Source organism: Trichechus manatus, unplaced genomic scaffold (assembly GCF_000243295.1).
Source record: "Trichechus manatus latirostris isolate Lorelei unplaced genomic scaffold, TriManLat1.0 scaffold00153, whole genome shotgun sequence".
In the NCBI taxonomy this organism is placed as follows: Eukaryota; Metazoa; Chordata; class Mammalia; order Sirenia; family Trichechidae; genus Trichechus; species Trichechus manatus.
In genome coordinates, this window is record NW_004444089.1 from 3,437,716 (window position 1) to 3,459,078 (window position 21,363).

The following is a 21,363-nucleotide window of genomic DNA, read 5'->3' on the forward strand; positions in this document are numbered from 1 at the left end:
TGGTCTCTGCTTCCTCGTCTATTAAATGGTTATAATAATACCTGCCTGTAGAGTTGATGAAGTCCCTGGGTGGTGCAAATGGTTAACACGCTTGCTACTAACTGAAAGGTTGGAGGTTTGAGTCCACACAGAGGTGCCTCAGAAGAAAGGCCTGGCTATCTACTTCTGAAAAATCAGCCACTGAAAACTCTATGGAGCACAGTTCTACTCTGACACACACACAGTTGCCATGAGTCAGAATTGATTTGACAGCAGCTAGTTTTACAGAGCTGACAGAGGATTGAATAAGATAACATGTGTAAAGCTTCTCGTATATGTCAGGCGCAAACTGGGCATTCTAAGCGTTAGTTCCCTTGTATTCCCATCATTGGTAAGTAAGTTTAATATATCCACGTCTGAGAAAGTTAAGCATATTAGGCTTTGAGGTCAAAACATGGCTGTCAAAAAAGAAAGACAAGTTTTTGTCATGTCTGTGCCTTTTCATAAGGAACCCTGGTGGTACAATGGCTAAGCACTCAGCTACTAACCGAAAGGTTGGCAGTTCAAACCCCCCAGCAGCTCTGAGGCAAAAGACCTGGTGAGCTGCTCCCGTAAAGATGACAGCCTAGGAAACCCCACGGGGCGGTTCTGCTCTGTCCCAGAGGGTCGCTATGAGTCAGAATCGACTCAACGGCACCCAACAGCAACAACATGCCTTTTCATTAGTCTCAGAGTTGGTTGACTCATGTCTGTGAGGGTTTGCCCTTGAACTTTTCAGAATCTTTAGAAGGCGCCGTGTCTTGGCTGTTAATTGCACTCAACAGGTCATGACCAGGAGCACTTCTCGCTTTGTGAGCGGTATCAGCGGAGGGCACTTTTTTCCCAGCTGGCGACCCTCTTTTATTTCCTGTGGCAAGTTGTAAAGGTTTTCTTGCAAACAGACATTTGGGCATTCCAAACAACGTGCTCGGGAGACCAGGCTGTCACTGAAGGAGGAGCTATTTCAGAAATGGTGTTTATTAAGTGCTACCCCAGCTACAGCGGGCGCGAAGGGGTTTCGATTTTTCTGATGTTTGATACTGATTGTTTCTCTTTGGGGGTCTGTGTATGTTTACCTTATTTTTAAGGTGCACCTGCTGAAGTATATATTGGTGGGACTTTTTGTTGCTGTCAGGTTAAAACTAAGGCATAGTAAAACTTGAGAATCTTTAATATAACCATTTTAAATAGACCTTTTATTTGTTTTTCTGTCCAATATCTGCTACCCAGGAGCTTCAGGTAAGACGATGCTGTTTTTAATTCAGATACGCTAGTAGATGTTTTGCATCACTGCAGATTCGTAACAATGTAATTGCTTTCCCCCACTCCCTTCTAGCGAATGTACGTATGCCTGTTTGCGTGCATATTTACATCTAGGTGTGTGTGATACAAAAGATACTTTTCTTGGCTGCTCTAGTATGGAGATATTTTCTAAAGTCTAAATACAAGGTTTTTTATAAAAGCCTCTATATGCCTAGTTCTGGAAGTTGCATGATTATATCTCTTGAGGAAAAGTGAGTTTTAAAATCTGATCAGTGGAAAGCGTATAATTTCTCAACAGGCACTTGCACAACTGGATTGTTGTTAAATCCTTTTATTAAAAATACTGCAAACGGCATGTATGGATAGACTGTCCACACTTCCCACTGAATCCTGTTACCATCCAGGGAGTAGGAGTTATCTCTATATGGTGACTGTAGAAATTTTCATCCAAACCAGAGCCCTTTTACAAGTAAAAACGGGTGTTAATAATAATTATGCCCAGCCAGCAGGCATAAAGCGGGATCATTCTGGGAGAAGTGGGACCTCTCATCACCCTATATCTGCGTCATCTCAGACTTAACTCTCTGAAGTCTCATTTGGTAGAACATCTTTGACGCGGTGCACCCAAGTTCCTTCAACAACAATAATACTTGATGGAGTTCAAATATTTATATGTAGATATGAAAAAATTTTTTCAAAGAATATGATTTCCAACATTTCTAGAATGTTCCATCATGAATACTTTGTCATCTCAGTATAGATTCTGAGTTGTCTACTCAGAGTTTGATTGAGGAGCCCTGGTGGTGTGGCAGTTAAGTGCTCAGCTGCTAACTGAATGTTGGCAGTTCAAACCCAGCCAGCAGCTCTGCAGGAGAAAGACCTGGTGATCTGCTCCCATAAAAATTGCAGCCAAGAGAACCCTACGGGGCCATTGTACTCTGTCCTGTGGGGTTGCTCTGAGTTGGAATCGACTCAAGACTCGACAGCACACAACAACGACTGCCATATACAGATTGTCCGCCTGGAATAATTAGCCCTCCTCTAAATTTTCTCACACATAGAGCAATCTGATTTGATTCATAAAACATTGTTTTCAATTTTGACTTTGTGTGTAACGTAAAATGCACAGAGTGCCTTGCAGTCAAAGAATAAATCTGACTTTATTTGGGGAGGAGGGGAGAGAAGGTAGAGGGTAGCCTTCCCAATAGAGACTCCTGTGCCACCTGGAGAAAGCCTCACTGACTTTCTTTTTAAGCTGATGATTCTTGATTTTTTTAATTTTTTTATTGTGGTAAGTATATATACAAGGGTAAGTCAAAAAGTATTGCTATTAGGGCTCCAGTTCACCCACGCACGGGCTTATTCCCAACAAGACGTGTTTAAACATGTCACTGTGATCAGTGGACGGCTGCAGACACGTTCTCTCAGTGATACACTTATCTTCGTCTCGTTAAGGTGCCTTCAAAAAAAAGGATATTTTTTGTGCCATGAAAAAAACGATTTTGAGGTCAGGGCTAATATCAAATTTTTAACAAAACTTAAGTGGACATCTTCCCAAATCACTGAAGCTTTGCATCAAGCTTATGGAAATGCTGCCGCACATAACACATCAGTTTTCAGATGGATCAAGCGTTTTAAGGAAGGTTGGGAAGACCTCAAGATGAGCCAAGAGAGGGAAGACGACTCAAAAGGTTATGGCGACTGTTCTCCGGGATTCCCAAGGGGTGATCTTGAGACATTTTCTCCAAGGACACAAGACGATCACGGGGACTTATTATGAAGAAGTTTTAAGAAAAATTGAGAACTGCGTTGGTGAGAAGAAGTCCAGTAAAGTTGCACCAAGGAATTTTTTTCCATCACGACAATGTACCTGCTCATCCTTTGAGGGTAGCAAGGGCTGTCCTATGAGAATTGCATTGGGAAACCTTACCCCATCCCACCTAGAGCCCTGATCTTGCCCCTCCAGAATTCTTTTTGTTCGCAAAACTCAAAGAACGTTTAAAAGGAATACTATTTGAGTCCCTCAAGGATACCAAAACTGCCCTTTTGACAAGATGTAAATCAAAGAGCGGAGGACTCTTCGGGTAAGGGTTAGAGAGATGGAAACATGACCTTCAGAAGGGTATAGACCTAGATGGAGGATATGTCAAGAAACAACAGCTGCACATTTTGATATTTTTGTTGAATACAGATTTCTATGATTTTGTAGCAATACTTTTTGACATACCCTCGTAATACAAGGAGGCCTAGTGGCGCGACGGTTAAGCTCTTGGCTGTTAACTGGAAGATCAGCTGAGCTGTTCAAACCCACCAGCCACTCCTGAGGAGAAAAAACCTGGCGATCTGCTCCTGTAAAGATTACAGCCTAGAAGACCCTATGGGGCAGTTCAACTCTGTCCTACAAGGTTGCTGTAAGTCGGAGTCGACTCAACGGCATCCAACAACAACATTATATATAACAAAACGTTTGTCATTTGAATGGTTTTCACGTGCAATTCAGTGACATTAACTCCGTCCATCATATTGTGTGACCATCGCCACTATCCATTTCCAAATTTTACCCTGAACGTCTGCATTGCTCAGCTTCAATGTGGGAGACTCTGGTATTGTTGCTGGAGACAGTACATCCATCCCATCCGTTGACTTGGTGCGAGAGGATCAGCTGTGTGAAGTGATGTTTGTATATCTCTCCAGTTATTTGTACATTCTTCTTTCTGTTATCTTTTTCCCTTTCGTTACACGTTGCATTTTCCTTTGACTGCCAGCGCTCTTACCTCTTCCACATTTTTTTTTGGTCTGCAAAACAAAATCAAACCCATTGCCGCCAAGTCAATCCCAAGTCATGGAGACCCTGTAGAACAGAGTAGAATTGCCCCATTGGGTTTCCAAGGCTGTGATCTTTATGGAAGCAGATCACTAAGTCTTTCTCCCATGGAGCCGCTGGCCGGGTTCGAACCGCCAACCTTTCAGTTAGCAGCAGAGCGCTTAACCATTGTGCCACCAGGGCTCCGATTTTTGACTGCAATAGCTATTTTAAAATCCAAGCAGGACAAATTAGCTTTTTCCACCAGAAAAAATAAAATTATTTGGTGGGAATTTGTCATAGCAGCTACGGAGAGAAACTGCAGGTAGTACGGAAAGCGTATCCTGAGTATACTTTCTTTTTATCATCAAACAGGCCTGAGAAGAAGCATAAGTTTCATAAACACAGAGGAATACAAATAACAATTTCCGTCTCCTGTCTAGAGAGTGTTTAGGATTCTTCCCTGTTGCCTTCTCTCATGATTGGCCAAAACAGACTTTGGGAAAGCTGAGTGTCTGTTGTGTGAGAGATCTATGAGGAAAATGGCAAGCTTTGTCTCATCAGGAGCCAGAAGGAACAGACCACTAACCCACAGGAAAGGAGCCCTGGCGGCACAACAGTTAAGCACTTGGCTGCTAACCGAAAGGTTGGCAGTTCAAGCCCACCCAGCGGCTCCTCAAAAGAAAGACCTTGCAATCTGCTTCTGTAAAGATTGTTGTGGTTTTCATGGGCATTCCGACTCATAGCGACCCTATAGGACAGAGTAGAACTGCCCTGTAGGGTTTCCAAGGCTATACTCTTTACAGGGGCAGATTGCCAGGTCTTTCTCCCGAGAAGCCGCTTTTGGCTAGCAGCCGAGTGCTTAAGCACTGTGCCACCAGGGCTCTTTTTACAACCTAGGAAATCCTATGGGACAGTTCTACTCTGTCATGTGGGGTCATGATGAGTCGGAATCAACTTGACAGCACCCAGCAACAAAAAACCAGAGGAAAATTAATAAATGTGGACTCATTAATTTTAACAATTATTTACATCTATCGTGTTATATTATTTTGCTGTTTGCTGAGCTCTCATCAGAAAAACTTATTTTATTTTCTTTCTCTACATAGATGTAGCTGCAGCGTCAGTTAAGCTACATCTACTGAGATCTCTCTCAGCAACCCATCAGATATTTTAGTGGATTTCAAGTAATTTCTTTTTTTTTTTTTTTTTGCTACCAAAAGCCTTGACCATCAAAGTCTTTTTAATTGTGAATCATCAGTGTTTCAAATTACCAACAAGTGAGATTATTTTGTGCTAGATTTTATTCAGATTACCAATTTTTTTAAGTTAAAAATGTGCGTGTCAACAGGCTATAGTATTTCCCTTCCTTTATTCCTATCAGGAGCCCTGGTGGCGCAATGGTTAAGCACTTGGCTGCTACCTGAAGGGTTCGTGGTTCGAACCCACCAGCTGCTCTGTGGGAGAAAGTCTGCTTCTGTAAAGATTACAGCCCTGGAAACCTTGTGGGGCAGTTCTACCCTGTCCCACAGGGTCTCTATGAGTTGGAATCGACTTGATGGCAACGGGTTTGGTTTTGGTTTTTGTTTATTCCTATCTTAACAGAAAGAAAAATAAAACCCAAATTATTTCTTAAAAAAAAAAGTCAAATAATTTTGTTGAATATCTGATGGTTTGTAGAGAAAGTATGAGATACAGCTGAAAACGTTCTTTTAACACATCGCCATTCAGCCCAGTTCTCAGTAAACTAAAAATGTACAAGTCAGCAATGTTTAGTCCTGAGTCAATCACTCCGTTCCCGAGAAAGGAACCATGTTCCACTTGGAGGCAAGTATTTAAAGATGAGCTGAGAGCCCCAGTTCTGCCCCGGCCCTTGCATAGTGCATGATCAGACGCTGTCCAGCTGCTCGGAAAGGCTTTGACTCTGCGTTTGGTCTGTGGAAACCGCTGTGGCAAAAGCAGGCTGGATTGTGTACCTAACGCTCTTCTACTTAATACCCAAAGGGTCTGGAATGTACCACGAGCACAGCACCCCAACTTTGTGCCCTCCTACACACAGTGCTAAGAAGCCGAGGCCATGGAGGGGTGGGGGCTACCACTTTCAACTTGTTTTAACATTAATGGTTTCTTTCTTACAGATTTTTTGGGGGGAAAAGAAAAGATCATTTATAAAGTTTACCAAAATCAACTTTTAAAAGAGGTGATATTACCCACCATGCCAAAGAAACATGTGTGATTCCTTCCACCTTTGATTTCATGTACATTTACATGAAAATAGTATGTTTTCACTGTTTTTATTTCAAGGAACCCTGGTGGCACAATGGGTAAGCACATGGCTGCTAACCTAAAGGTGGGCAGTTCGAACCCCCCAGCCGCTCCTCAGGAGAAAGACCTGGTGACCTCCTCCTGTAAAGATGACAGCCTAGAAAACCCTACAGGGCAGTTCTACTCTGTCCTATAGGGTCTCTGTGAGTCGGAATCGACTCGACGGCACGAGACAACAGCAGCAACATTTTTCACATCATGAAAACACAGTTGTCAGGCCCAAGTCGATGAGGGCTCGAGGCTTCCTAATGAAGATGTGTCTTTGTACACTGTGGCTAGTTCAGCGTGGAAGATGGGCGTGCAGGAAGGCGTGGGCAGAGAGGTCATGGGCCAGTGTGTGTGGTTGCAGGGCGAGAGCATGGACAATTTCAACTGGGGTGTGCGGAGGCGGTCCCTGGACAGCCTGGACAAATGCGACCTGCAGCTGCTGGAGGAGCACCAGCTGTCGGGGCGCACCCCCAGCCTTAGTAAGATGGACCGCGAGGACTCCGATGAGTCGTCAGAGGAGGAGGACCTCACCACCAGCCAGCTGCTGGAGCACTCGGACCTCGTGAGTAGGGACTTCCCCCGGGAGGACTTGGAAGACTTCTTTTTCTAACGAAAGCAGTAGTGTCCTTTCTACTTGCAGCTGAAGAAACTTCCCACAGCTGCTTCCCCTGAATCTGAAGCACCTGGGGGTGTCTCTTAGCATCTGATGGGCCTCTTTTCTGTAGGTTGCAAGTGTAAACAGATGCAGGGAGGTGGGGTATTTGTTATAAACCCTGAAAGCCGTCAAATCTGCTAAGGCCTCGGTTGTCCCAACTAGCTTTTTATTCTCCTGGCATCTTTTTTTTTTTCTTTTTTTTAGTTTTCCAGATATCTAGAGTTTTAGGAAATAGGACAGACACTTTCATGTGGTTATTTGAAAATGCAGGTATCCGTGTATTAGAGAGCTGCACCAGATTAACAGATTGCCAGCTGCTATTTTTAAGGTCCATTAATAGTGAGCGGTTAAGTGCTCGGCTGCTAACCAGAAGGTCAGCAGTTCGAACCCACCCAGTGGCTCTGTGGAAGAAAGACCTGGCGATCTGTTCCTGTAAAGATTTCAGCCTAGAAAACCCTATGGGGCAGTTCTACTCTGTCACGTGGGGTCGCTATGAGTCGGAATCGATTTATGGCACCAGCAACAATGGTGGCATATGTCAGCTGAAAAATTAATATCAATCAACCAACAGCTAGTGGACAATGGTTTATACTCTTATGTAAAGAATCATTAGAGCTTTTAAAGAATAGGAACTGCACGTTATGCTTTATCCTCTTTGCTTTTTCAACAGATCATGACCCTCTCCCCCTCGGAGGAGGCACATCACATGGAGTCGCTCACCATGGCCTGTGACACCATGCCTGCTGACCCCCACGCCTTTACCACAGGGATGGTCGGCTTTGACGCCTCTCTGCCGGATATGAATAACCTGCAAGTTTCTGAGGGTTCTAAGGTGAAGAGATTTTTGGCAATTCTGACTGTGGTTTCCTTAAAAAAAAAAAGTACTCACAATTTTCAGAGCATTCTTAGGGGTAAAGGCAGAGGAACTGTCCTTCCCTCATTCTCTCTGTCTCTTCCCTCCGTTGACGGCTCTTCCCCTGGGCTGGTGGTGTGAAGTGCGTTCACCCTCACCAGCTCGAGCAGGCGTCTTCTTGGCGGAAAGAGACCCGACTAGAGGTCTTCTTGAAGTGAAATATTTCACACTTTCTGTGTAGCAGGAAGTCCTGCCAATTTCATGGCCAGACAAATTGGTGTGTGTTGAGATCGCTCGCTGTGACTGGGAAGCCGCTGTTCTTTGTCATGACCTTTATAAAATAGTGTGCTAAGCGAGATGTGGGAGTGTGCATGTATTTGGGGAAATGTTTTCCTGCGTAGGAACCAATAATACAATTTGTCCATTGATTCGACTCTCGCCTTTTGGCACACGCTATAGGAATCTTCAGTGCCAATCACGGCATTGCGCTGGATTCGCACAAAACTATTCTACTCAGACGTTCTGAGAGGAAAAGTGCCTAATGGATGTAATTTTCTTATTTTAAAAGGTTGGCTTAATAAATGACAGATTGACTCACAGAAAAAATAAAGAATATCACCCATGAGTACTGTGCTCCTTTAAAAACAATCACCTATATGATACTGGCTGTGCACTGGGGCAGGGTCTGAGCTCTGTGCCCAGGCTGGAGTATCAACACATGCCCTGCCCCATCTCTGGGACATCCCTGCCCTGCTTAGTCAGGCTGCCAGGCAACCCCTTACCTGCCATGCTCAGGGCTGACCTCTATGCCTTCGTTCAAGCTTCCCACTGCCTGGTATCCCCTCTTCCAATTCCAACTCATCACTTCTTCAAGACCTGCCTCCAGGTTCACCTACTCTGAGAAGCTTTCCCTCAGTGGCGCCCGCCTCACTCTGCACTGGTTGGCGTTGCGTACATTTATACGCTCTTTCCTCTTTTCCTCTTACCTATGGTCTCTAGACTTTATTTTTTTGAACCATGAGGAAATAAATGTCTGTTCTTTAAAGGCAAAAAAAAAAAAAAAATCATCTATACGAGACCAAAAGGTCAACAATTACTTAGAACAAAGATGAGGAAGTAGAGGGGCAGGGAAACTAGATTAATGGAGACAGAACAACCAGAATGGAAATATTGAGAATGCTCATGCATTGTGAAGAATGTAGCCAATGTCACTGAACAATTTGCACAAAAATTGTTGAATGAGAACCTAAACTGCTGTGTAAACCTTCACGGAAAACACACAAAAATTATATCTCATTTAAATTTATCAAAATTTTTAGGAATTATCCGGCCCGTAAAACTATCTACACACACTCTGTGTCCCATGTCTCTGCCTGTCAGTATAGAATTTATTTTCTTACATTAGAACTACCAAAGCAACCTACTACTGTTAGGATAGGGTAAAGCTTTCTTTATCCTGGGCTTGGTTCTGCTTATGTAAGTTTGAAAGAGAAAATAAAGTAGAAAAAAAAAAAATTATCTAAAAGCATTTTCCTTCTGATACTTATAATGGGAAAAATATGACACTGATTATCTCTACTGTCTTTCAGTGCACTAAAAACAGATCTGAGATCTGGGAAAATCTGTGTAATTGAAAGCAAAGACAGTCGACCAAATTGCAATGATGTCAAAATGTTGAAGCTTAAGTAAAAATTATTTGGAAGACTGCCTATTGCAACAGGACTATGATCAGGATTCTTAGAGTTAGCTGAGTCCTCTTAGCCCCCAAAAAAGGCGGGCAGGGCAGAAAGACAACTTGTCTGTGGTTAAAATACCAGAATCCTAAGATGAAGAAATTAAATTTCATGGAAAGGACATCACAAAATAAACTGAAGTTGTTAGCATTCAGTACTTCTTAGTCCTGGTATAGATGTCTCCATTTTTCTGTTTTGAATGCTGAGCTATGTGACTTTCTTCTAGAAAGCACCACCTAAGACGTAATATTTTTATGGACTCAGACTTAAGTCACCTAATTCTACCAAGGAAAGGTTGTCTCATTTCTGAAACGTTTTCCCTGTTTTCCACATGAGTTGGGTTTCTGCAATGTTTTTAGTATGTCTGTGATGTTAGGAAGATAAGCTAAAAGGCATTTTTATGAGAACTCAGCCTTCCCCTCAGAGAGTACATTTGTGTACGCAAATAGCCTAACCCGGTGACCAGGGGCAGCCCCGCCAGCACCGTGGTCTTAAAAGGCAGCAAGAAGCAGATATGGATAAGCCTCTGAAGGTCAGTGTTTACGGGCAGTTCCTTCAAAGACCTCTGACAAATTCTGTTTCCCTGACATATCTTTAACATTCCGCTCAATTACCCTATTAATCCTAAGTGGGTGGCCAGATGTGAACGCGTGATAAGGCTCTAATTCATATACATTTCTCTTTTGCCCTGGTTTTGTGTTTGTTTTAAGAAAATGACTCACTAAAGCACGTACGTGTGATTTCTACCTCTCCTCCTCTGAGCTGTACTCAGTGCCTTCCTTCCTCCCCCAAGGAACAATCAGTTCTCTAGCTGACTTCCCCTGGCCCCAGTTCAAGCCCAGCCTCTCGCTTCCGTTTGACTCGCTTTGTCTCTCTCCTGCCCCTCACTGACCCCAGAGCTGCCTGCTCCTCGACAGCCTTTTCCTTCTGCTGCTCAACGCACATTATCCAGCAAGGTGAGGGCAGCCACTCATAGCTGCTGTCTTCAAGAGATGTTCCCAACAGTGGAGCGTGTATGTAAATGACCTTAGAGTATTTTCAACATGGCTGGAACCCTGGTGGCAGAGTGGTTAAGTGCTTGGCCGCTAACCAAAAAGTTGGCGGTTTGAACCCATCAACAGCTCCACAGGAGAAGAGACCTGGCAATCTGCTCTCGTAAAGACTAAAATCAGTTCCGACTCATAGCAGCCCAATAAGACAGAGTAGAACCACCCTGTAGGGTTTCCAAGGCTGTAAATCTTTACAGAAGCAGACTGCCACATCTTGCTCCCACAGAGTGGCTGGTGGGTGGGTTTGAACGATGACCTTTCGGTTAGCAGCTGAGCGATTAACCACTGTGTCACCAGGGCTCCTCCGTAAAGATTACAGCCTAGGAAACCCTATGGGGCAGCTCTGTTCTGTCCTCTAGGGTCACTGTGAGTCAGAATCCACTCGACGGCACACAACACCACCATTGTTCCTTTAGTTGAAGAGATGGTCCTGTATCTATTTGGTACGTATCCAGGGGATTATGCTCTCTCTCTGTTCTTCCAGGCGGAAGCTGTGCAGGAGGAGGAAGACACCACAGTGCATGAAGATGACCTTTCTAGCTCCATCAACGAGCTCCCAGCCACCTTCGAATGCAGCGACAGCTTTAGCCTGGGCATGACTGAGGCGGAGGAGAAAGGCGACCGAGCGCTGGATCAGTTTACGCTTGCAAGGTAAGGGTGGGAATGAGTGAAGTCATTACACAGGGCACGTTCTATCGCTTTCACGCCAACTCAGGTTAATGGTCACACCTGCACTGCGGGGCCTGCCTAGTAAAGGGTGACTTAGGGCTGTCAGCTGGGCTGGAGTCATCCAACCCCAGCACGTGGCACTGTGTAGAACCAGGAAAAGATACTCAGATAGGAGCTCAGGAAGCTGTGTTGGTGTTGTGGTGTTGGTGTTGGATTGGCTCCAGCTCATGGTGACCTTTTGTATATAACAGAACAAACGTCACCCAGTCCTGCACCATCTTCGTGATCGTTGGTGCGTTTGAGTCTGTTGTTGTGGCCGCCGTGCCAGTCCATCTCGTGGAAGGTTTCCCTCATTTTCGCTGACCCTCTGCTTTACCAAACATGGTGTCCTTTCCTGGCGATGGGTCTTTTCTGATGACGTGTCCAAAGTAAATGAGCAGAAGTTGAGCCAGAGAGCCCCATAAAAAGCCAGAGGGACCTGGGCACGTGGTCCAGGCCTTGTAAGCTTTGAAGATCAGCAAAACTTGGCAAGCTATGGAAACGTGGAGTCCTTTACATTTTGAGTTAAAAGACCAGAACGAGAGACTCTTTGTAAACCAAATACCACCTGTTTTTTAAGTGGGTGGCTTCCAGCCTGGTGGCTGATATTTCTGAAACTAGTGAGATACAGTTAGAGAATATGAATAGAGAAAATATATAATAATGAATAGACAAAAACACCATAAAAATTCCGTTGCCATCCATGAATAGACATATGCACACCTATGTTCATGGCAGCATTGTTCACAATAGCAAAAAGATGGAAACAACCTAGATGCCCAGCAACAGCTGAATGGATAAACAAACTATGGTACATACACACAGTGGAGTACTGCGCAACAATACAGAACAACGATGAATCTGTGAAGCATCTCATAACATGGGTGAAACTGGAGGACATTATGCTGAGTGAAATAAGTCAATCACAAAAGGACAAATATTGTATGAGACCTCTATTGTAAAAACCCATGAAAAAGTTCACACCCAAAATGTAACAATCTTTGTTGGTTATAAGGGATGGGAGGGGTGGGGGGGAAATACTAAATAGACAATAGATAAGTGGTAACTTTGGTGAAGGGTGAGACAGTACACAATACTGGGGAAGCCAGCACAACTTGTACAAGGCAAGGTCATGGAAGCTCCATAGACACATCCAAACTCCCTGAGGGACCAAATTGCTGGGCTGAGGGCTGTGGGGACCATGGTCTTGGGAACATCTAGCTCAGTTGGCATAATACAGTTTATAAAGAAAATGTTCTACATTCTACCTTGGTGAGTAGCGTCTAGGGTCTTAAAAGCTGTGAGCGGCCATCTAGATACTCCACTGGTCTCACCCCATCAGGAGCAAGGGAGAACGAAGAAAACTAAAGATACAAGGGAAAGATAGTCCAAAGGACTAATGGATCACAACTGCCACAGCCTCCACCAGACGGAGTCCAGTACAACTAGATGTGCCCGGCTACCACCACTGACTTCTCTGACAGGGATCACAACAGAGGGTCCCGGACAGAGCTGGAGAAAAATGCAGAACAAAATTCTAACTCACAAAAAAAGACCAGACTTACTGGCCTGACAGAGGCTGGAGAAACCCTGAGAAAATGCCCCCGGACACCCTTTTAGCTCAGTACTGAAGTCACTCCTGAGGTTTACCCTTCAGCCAAAGATTAGACAGGCCCATAAAACAAAATGAGACTAAAGGGGCACAACAGTCCAGAGGCAAGGACTAGAAGGCAGGAGGGGACAGCAAAGCTGGTAATAGGGAACCCAGGGTTGAGAAGGGAGAGTGTTGACATTTTGTGGGATTGTTAACTAATGTCATAAAACAATATGTGTACTAATGAGAAGCTAGTTTGTTCTATAAAACTTCATCTAAAGTACAATTTTTAAAAAAAAAAAAGCAATATAGGAAAAAAAAAAAACCGTTGCTGTCAAGTCAATTCTGACTCACAGCGACCCTGTAGGACAGAGCAGAACTGCCCCATAGGGTTTCCTAGGCTGTGATCTTTACGGGAGCAGGTCGCCAAGTCTTTGTCCTACGGGGAGCCCCTGTGTGGGTTCAAACTGCCAACCTTTCAGTTAGCAGCCAAGCGAGTAACTTGCACCACCAGGGCTCCTTGTTTATGCATACGCGTTCATTAATACTCTCCCTCCATAAAGGAAAACTTAGAAGATTCATAATTTTCATTTTTTATAATGAAAAAAGAAAAGGGAGGAAAGTGCCACGGCGTAGGGCCTGCTGTGCACGTTGTCGGGAGGGCCAGCTAGGAAGGTACAAGACCGTTACTGAAGGACCGAAGAGGTACGAGAGTCCCTGGGTGGTGCAAATGCCTAACGCGCGCAGCCGCTAACCAAAAGGTTGGAGGTTCAAGTCCACTCAGAGGCACCTTGGAAGAAAGGCCTGGCGATCTACTTCTGAAAAGTCAGCCACTGGAAACAGTTCTACTCTGACACACGTGGGTTCACTGTGAGCTGGAATGAACCCGACGGTGACTGGTTTTTAAAAGAGATGCAGACTCTGTGCAGAGGCAGTCAGAAGTGGAGAAATCACAGAAGTCCTAGAGGTGAAAATTCTCTTTCCTAGCATCATAAAAGAACCTTGGGGACGTTTGAATGACAGCCAGCTCCCCAAAGCATGTAAGACCTCCTGCTGCTGGCTCTGGGTTAGAATTTACTGAGCCTGGGGAAGGACAAGAAGGCCATCCCCTCTTGACATAGTCATTTTCCTTTTTTCCAGCTTTGGAGAAGGGGACAGGGGAGTCTCCCCGCCTCCCTCACCCTTCTTCTCTGCCATCCTCGCTGCCTTCCAGCCCACGGCCTGTGACGACGCCGAGGAGGCCTGGCGCAGCCACATCAACCAGCTCATGTGTGACTCGGACGGCTCCTGTGCTGTGTATACATTTCATGTGTTCTCCTCTTTGTTTAAGGTATGGTGCCCTCGCGACCTCAGGGGCTGAGTCTCTTAGTGGAGTCAGGGGGCTTCTGATTTCAGCAGCGGTGCCATTTTGTTCTGGGTTTGTACTGTTTTCTCATCCACGTGTTGTTGCCGTCACGTCGACTCCGACTCATGGTGACCCCCTGTACAACAGAACGAACCATTGCCGCATCCTGCGCCACCCGCGCGATTGCTGGTCCGCTCAAGTCCACTGACGCAGCCACTGTGTCAGTGCATCTCACTGAGGGCCTCCCTTGTCTCACTGGCCCTCCACTTCACCAGACAGCTGTTGGTCTTTCCTGATGATGTGTCCAAAGCAACAATATTCTGTTGCATCCCATAGGATTTTCGTTGGCTAATTTTCGAAAGTAGATCACCAGGCCTTTCTTCCTAGTCTGTCTTAGTCTGGAAGCTCTACTGAAACCTGTCCACCATGGGTGACCCTGCTGGTATTTCAAATACCAGTGGCACAGCTGCCAGCATTGCAGAACACACAAGCCATCACAGGAGGGCAGACTGGCGGATGGTGGTATCGTGAGTTAGGGACAGTGATTTGAGTGGACTGAAGGAAAGGATCTTCTCAGCACCAGCAGGGACAGCATGGCAGAAAAGAGAGGCAGGAAAATAAGGAAATCTGTAAAAAGTGCAAAATGGAAACTAATCCTTATTAATCAGGTTGTTGAGAGACCCTGATTTTTCAGAGGCTAGGATACTTCATCAGTACCCAGCGTCACTGAATTATACATGTGGATGTTGCTGAAATGGTGTCTCTTGGGCTGTGTAGACTTTTCACCAAAGTGAAAACAAAACAAAGCCCCATGGAGCAGTTCTACTTTGTAATACACGGGGTTGCCATGAGTTGGAATCGACTTGTCAGCAACGAGTATGTATGTATACACACATACATACACACGCACACACACACACACACACGCGGGTAAAATGGAAAGTTACCTTCTATATTGAAAGTTTTTAATCATATAGCAGGGTTAAATTTTATTAAATGTTTTTATTGTCTCAATGGAGATCAGATTTTTTTATTAATGTAAATTACATTGATTATCAAATATTAAACCAAACTTAAACACTATTGCTTAAAAAAAAATGTATAAAGAAGAGCTTAAATATTGTTCCCAAGTACTTAAAACTTAGAACATCATTTCACAGAAAATAATGAATATCACCCATCAGTACTGTGCTCCTTTAAAAAAATCACCCATATGAGCCAAATGGTCAACAATGACTTTAAAACAAAGATGAGAATGTAAGGGGGCAGGGAAACTAGGTTAATGGAAACAGAACAACCAGAACGGAAATAGTGAGCAAGTTTACACGTTGTAAAGAGTGTAACCAATGTCACTGAACAACTTGTGTAGAAATTGTTGAATGGGAACCTACCTGGTGTGTAAGCCTTCACCAAAAACACAATAAAATAATATTTATAAAAAATCCTTTCAACATTTCAGTAGCCAGAGTCACTTGACTGAATTCTGCTCTGCAATGCGCAGTGTTGGTATGATTCTGGGCATTGTAAAGCTCTTTTTATGATAGGGGAAAACGCCTCCTATTTTGTAGACATTAAGCATCAGGCCAACCTCACCACTGTATCTCTAAGGTTACCCATTAATCCGTTATCTTCACAGAGTAGAGGAGTAGACAAATCTGTAATAGTCTACCTTAAATAATTTCAGATTCAGAAAGCCATATTTTTAGTTTATATAAGGGCAAAGCCTGCTTTTGAGCCTGAGGCCCTTCGTACAACCCACTTTGGAAGCTTTCTATACCAATAGGGCTGTGGGCTACGGCTTCTCACTTGGGGTCTTATTTGGGCCACTGTCCATCAACGTCTTCACTTTACTTTTAGTGCAAACTCTTAGAAAGTTGAACAGACAAAGTAAGGCTGTGCCTGGGGTTAACTAGGGGTTGGAGGGAGTGTTGGGCTTAAGACAGAGAATAACTGGCTGCTGAAAGATAAGAGTTGCAGAAATACTTCCACATTAAGCCAGTGTCTTAGTTCCCTAGTGCTGCTATAACAGAAATACCACAAGTGGAGGGCTTTAACAAACAGAAATTTATTTTCTCACAATTTAGGAGGCTTGAAGCCTGAATTCAGGGCACTGGCTCTAGGGGAAGACTTTCTCTTTGTCAACTCTGGGGCAAGGTCCTTGTCTCTTTTCAGCTTCCATTCCTTGGTTCCTTGGTGATCCTCACGTGACATATATCTTCCCATCTGTTTGTGCGTCCTTCTCTGTGCGTAACCTACTCTTTTTATATCTCAAAGGTATTGATCTGTTTAAAACACACCCCACACTGATATGGCCTCATTAACATAACAAGAAAGTCCTATTCCCAAATGGGAATATATCCACAGGTATACCAAACCACCCCATTGCTGTCAAGTCAATTCCAACTCATAGCGACCCTATAGGACAGAGTAGAACTGCCCCATAGGGTTTCCAAGGAGCGAACTGCTGGCTTTTTCGTTAGCAGCCAAACTCTTAACCACTGCGCACCAGGGCTCCATTCACAAGTATAGAGGTTTAGAATTTACAACACGTGTTTTTGGAAGACACAATTCAATCCATGACAGTCAAGGTAGGCTCCTCTCAGCCCCCTCAGGACACGCCCCTCTTGGCCCTGCGGTCTCTTGCCACTGACTCTGCTGCTGGGCCCCTTCCAAGCCTCGCTCTGTCTTCGGTGTTACAGCTCTTTTAGGCGGTTCCTTGCTTCCTCTCTCTCTCTCTTCTCATTTCTTTCTTCTGCTTCTTCCTGCTGCTTCTCTTCCTGCTGCTTTTCTTCCTGCTTCTTTCTGTCTGAAAAACCTGTGGGGTTGGCTGCATAGATACACAATTCCTTGCCAATTTCAAGGCACGGCCCCTCCCAGCAAGGCCACAAACTGACCAATCCCCTCTTGGTAGGCCACAGATGCTTCATTTGCATGGCCCATAGTCACCTCATTTGCACAGTCTATTGACCAGTCCCTGCAAGGTACATACCAATCACAGGGCAGGCCGCAGCCCAGGACCAGACAAAAAGTATCCAGCCAAGTTGTTTACACCTTACCCAGGAAATGTAACAAGGCCTCTGGGGTGGAAAACTAGGGCAAAGGTCACTCCTCAGGGCTCAGAGGGAAAATTTCTCAGGCTGTTTTTCCAGAGAACCAAGGCAGAAGACACATAGAGGGACTCATTTCCCACAGCCTGGTTTGTCTGGCGGGAGCTGGGCAGCCCTACCCCCGTGCCCTCCCCTGGGGACTCTCTGGCCACTTCGAGAGTCATGCTCAAGCTGCAGGAGAGAGTCTAAGAGACCAAAGACTGATCACGCTGTGGCTCAAGGAGAGAAACGCCTTCAAAAAATCACATCCAGTAGCTTTCGTGCAGAGAGCACCTTCCTCCGAGAGGGACTGAGGGGACACCTGGCGGGCGAAAGTTCACTTTCTAAGATGCTTCTTTCACCTTCAGCAAGGAAATGTGCTCAGTGTTCACAGCCCAGCATCCTGACAACACAGCGGTTGTGAATGGGGGAAGAAAGCAGTGCCAATTAAAATGCAGCATGAGCCGGGAGGTGGGGCTGGGAACAGGTCCTGGGGGAGGCATTTGGATGTGGATTTTTTTTTTCCAAAATTATATTAGAGCAATCCCCTGTGGAGCTTATCTGCAGTAATAACCATAGTACAAATGTGTGCCTCCTATTTTTATTTTTAATATTATATTTAGCCCTGAGAACTTCCTCAGTCCCCATCAAATGCTGCGTGACTGAGAACAATACTGGGAGTACAACTAGATAGTAATAATATGCACCGGGGCTCATTGTTTCTTGTCAAGGGTGCCACGTCCATTCAATGGGGAAAGAACAGTCTCTCTGATAAATGGTGCTGCAACAACTGGATCTCCACATGCAAAAGAACGAAGCTGGACCCTTACCTTACACCGTATGTGAAAAGTGACTCAAAAGGGATCAACGACCTCTATATAAGAAGTAAAGAATATAAGAACTAAACCATAAAGCTCTTGGAAGAAAACACAAGGGTAAAACCTCAAGCCCTTGTTTTTGACGATGGATTCTTAGATATGACACCAAAAGTACGCTGCAAAAGAAGCAACAGCTAAATGGGACTTCGTCAAAATGAAGAACTTTTGTACATCAAAGGGCTTTATGGACAAGTGACGAGAACCTACTGAACAGGAGAAAATGTTTGGAAACCGTATATTCTGGATATATGAAGAACAAAGAACTCCTACGACTCAACAGCAGAAAGACAAACAACTCAGCCAAAACATGGGCGAAGGACTCGTGTAGACATATCTGCAAAGACGATATATGAATGACCGACAAGCACGAGAAGATGCTCAACATCATTAGCCATTAGGGAAATGCAAATCAAAACCTCAGTAAGATACCACTTCACACCCACTGGGATGGCTATTAGCGGAAAAATAGGAAATAACAAGTGTTGGCAAGGATGCAGAGAAATTAGAACCCGAGCCCATTGGTGGTGGGAATGTAAAATGGTAAAGCCGCTACGGAAAACAGTTTGGCAGTTCTTCAAGAAGTTAAGCGTAGAATTACCATGTGACCCAGCAACACCACTCCTAGGTGTATGTCCAAGAGGCCTGAAAGCAGGGACTTAGACAGACATTGTACGCCCATGCTCATTGCGGCATGATTCACAGTAGCCAAAAGGTATAAACAACCCCAAGTGTCCATCAACAGATGAATGGATAAACAAAGTGTAGCCCCTAAATACAGTGGAATATCCCTCAGCTATAAAGAGAAGCGAAATTCTGACGCATGCTCAGACATGGACGAACCTTGAGATCATTGTGCAGAGTGAAAAAGTCAGACACAAGAAGACAGAAATTATATGATCCCACTTATATGACATATCTAGATTAGGTAAATACATAGAGACAAAAGTTTATTAGTGGCTACCAGGGGCCCTGGTGGCACAAATGTTTAAGCACTCAGCTGCTAACCTAAAGGTTGACAGTTCAAACCCACCCAGTGGCTCCCCAGGACAAAAAGCTGGCGATCTGCTCCCGTAAAGATTACAGCCTAGAAAACCCAATGAGGCAGCTCTACTCTGTCACATGGGGTTTCTAGGAGTCGGAATTGACTCAGCAGCACCTAGCAACAACAAATACCGCCCGCCTTTTTATGATCTGTCACTGACAGAACTAGCCTTCTCAGCACAATATGTTATAAACCCAGATTTCACCTTACCCTTCTGTAAGATGGAAAGAACCCCAAACTATTCAGGGGGCATGAATCCTAGTCCCGGCTCTGCCACTCAACTAACTATGGGATGCTTGACGTGGCATTTCACCCCCCTGGCTCCTTTCAGCTCTAACATGCTGTCATTTTGTGTGTTTTTTTAACTGCACATACAATTAACAACACCATAGAGATGTACGTCCGTTGTTCATTCTACCAAGATTCTCAGATGCCTTAAATAAAAAATAAATAACATGCAACATGGTGGGCTTTTTTCTAATGTGACTTATAAAGAACCTGCAGGTGTTTGGGGGACATGTTAGTTTCCCCCATAAACAAGGACATAGTATTTCTCATGGATTCGATTCTATAACTCAGAAGTATAACGACTGTTTGGGAAAAGCCAACGCCTAGAAATGGAATTACTTTTTATTAAGTACTTTGTTCTTTTTGTTAACAGTATGGTGTGCTGGAAAGTTTAGGGGGCAAAACTGTCCTCATTTTGGCACTTGAGATAGGCACAGTGAATCTGATTCTTCCTAATTATGATTTGCTTCTCAGGCACTGTGGAAGGGACGGTAACTTCTACATTTATGGGAGAAATGTGGACTTGGGAGTCAGAGTCACCCTTACCTTACACTCACTAATTGCATGACCTTAATAAAGGACTCATGTAACCTCTGTCTTTCGTTCTTCATTTATTTATTTAGGTGAAAATATGTACAACAAAACATACACCCGTTCACCAATTTCTACATGGACAGCTCATTGACAATGGTTACATTCTGTACATTGAGTCACCACTCCCCCGTCTCTGCCCCATTGTTTCACCCACATTAACTTAGACTCTCTTCCCCTTCAAGTTCTCAGCTGTGCTTTAGAGTTACTTTTGTCATTTCAGTCTCTTAGAGGTAATTCTTCAATAGGGTGCAGTGCAAGACAGACATTCTTTATAGAGCTACATTGTTTAAAGATGGCCTCATGGGATACTTTGGGCTCAAGGTTCAAATGTCGTTTGCAGGCCAGAGATTTGGGGGTCCCTCCAGTCTCAATGTGTCCAATTAGTCTGGTTTCCAGTAAGAATTTGAAGTTCCGTACCTCAGTTTTCCTCCTCTTGATCAGGATCCATCTATTTTGTCCCTGAACAAAACATTCAGTAATGGTAGCCGGGCACTGTCCCTTTCTTCTGATCTCATGGAAAAGGAGGCAGTAGTTCATGGAGGCATTAGACCTGCAGACCATTTCCTTCTCCGACTCCTGGCTCTCCTTCTTCCTCTGCTGCTCCAGGCGCATTTAACCTCTCTTAACCTCAGTTTCTTCGTCATGTTGTGAGGATTAATGAGTTGACGTATGTAAAGCTATAGAAGGGAATCTGGTACATTGGAGACTCCTGATCAGACACATTCTGAGAAGACAATATTATTATAGGTCCTAGGTAGCATGAAAGGAGCCCTGGTGATGCAGTTTTTAAGCGCCTGGCTGCTAACTGAAAGGTTGGCGGTTCAAACCCACCAGTGCTTCTGTGGGAGAAAGACCTGGAGATCTGCTCCTGTAAAGATTACAGCCTAGGAAGCCCTGTGGGGCAGTTCTACTCTGTCACATGGGATTGCTGTGAGTTGGAATCGACTCAACGGCACCCAACAAAATGTAGCATTTATTATTTTATTCTTTCAAAAAAAAAACCCTTTGCCGTTGAGTTGATTCTGACTCATAGCAACCCTATAGGACAGAGTAGAACTGCTCCATAGGTTTTCCGGGGAGCAGCTGGTGGATTCAAACTGCTGACCTCTTGGTTAGCTGCCAAGCTCTTAACCACTGTGCT

General features: G+C 44.4%; 1 protein-coding gene across 1 annotated transcript in view; it reads left to right on the forward strand.

Annotated features, from left to right (window-relative positions):
• Positions 1–21,363, forward strand: part of FRY (FRY microtubule binding protein) — a 314,552-nt gene that overhangs the window by 267,893 nt on the left and 25,296 nt on the right. Inside the window, exons 48-51 of the mRNA XM_023740362.1 lie at positions 6,759–6,959; positions 7,723–7,884; positions 11,172–11,338; positions 14,130–14,319. Coding sequence (XP_023596130.1) covers positions 6,759–6,959; positions 7,723–7,884; positions 11,172–11,338; positions 14,130–14,319 — 720 coding nt within the window. The remainder of the gene's footprint in view (positions 1–6,758; positions 6,960–7,722; positions 7,885–11,171; positions 11,339–14,129; positions 14,320–21,363) is intronic.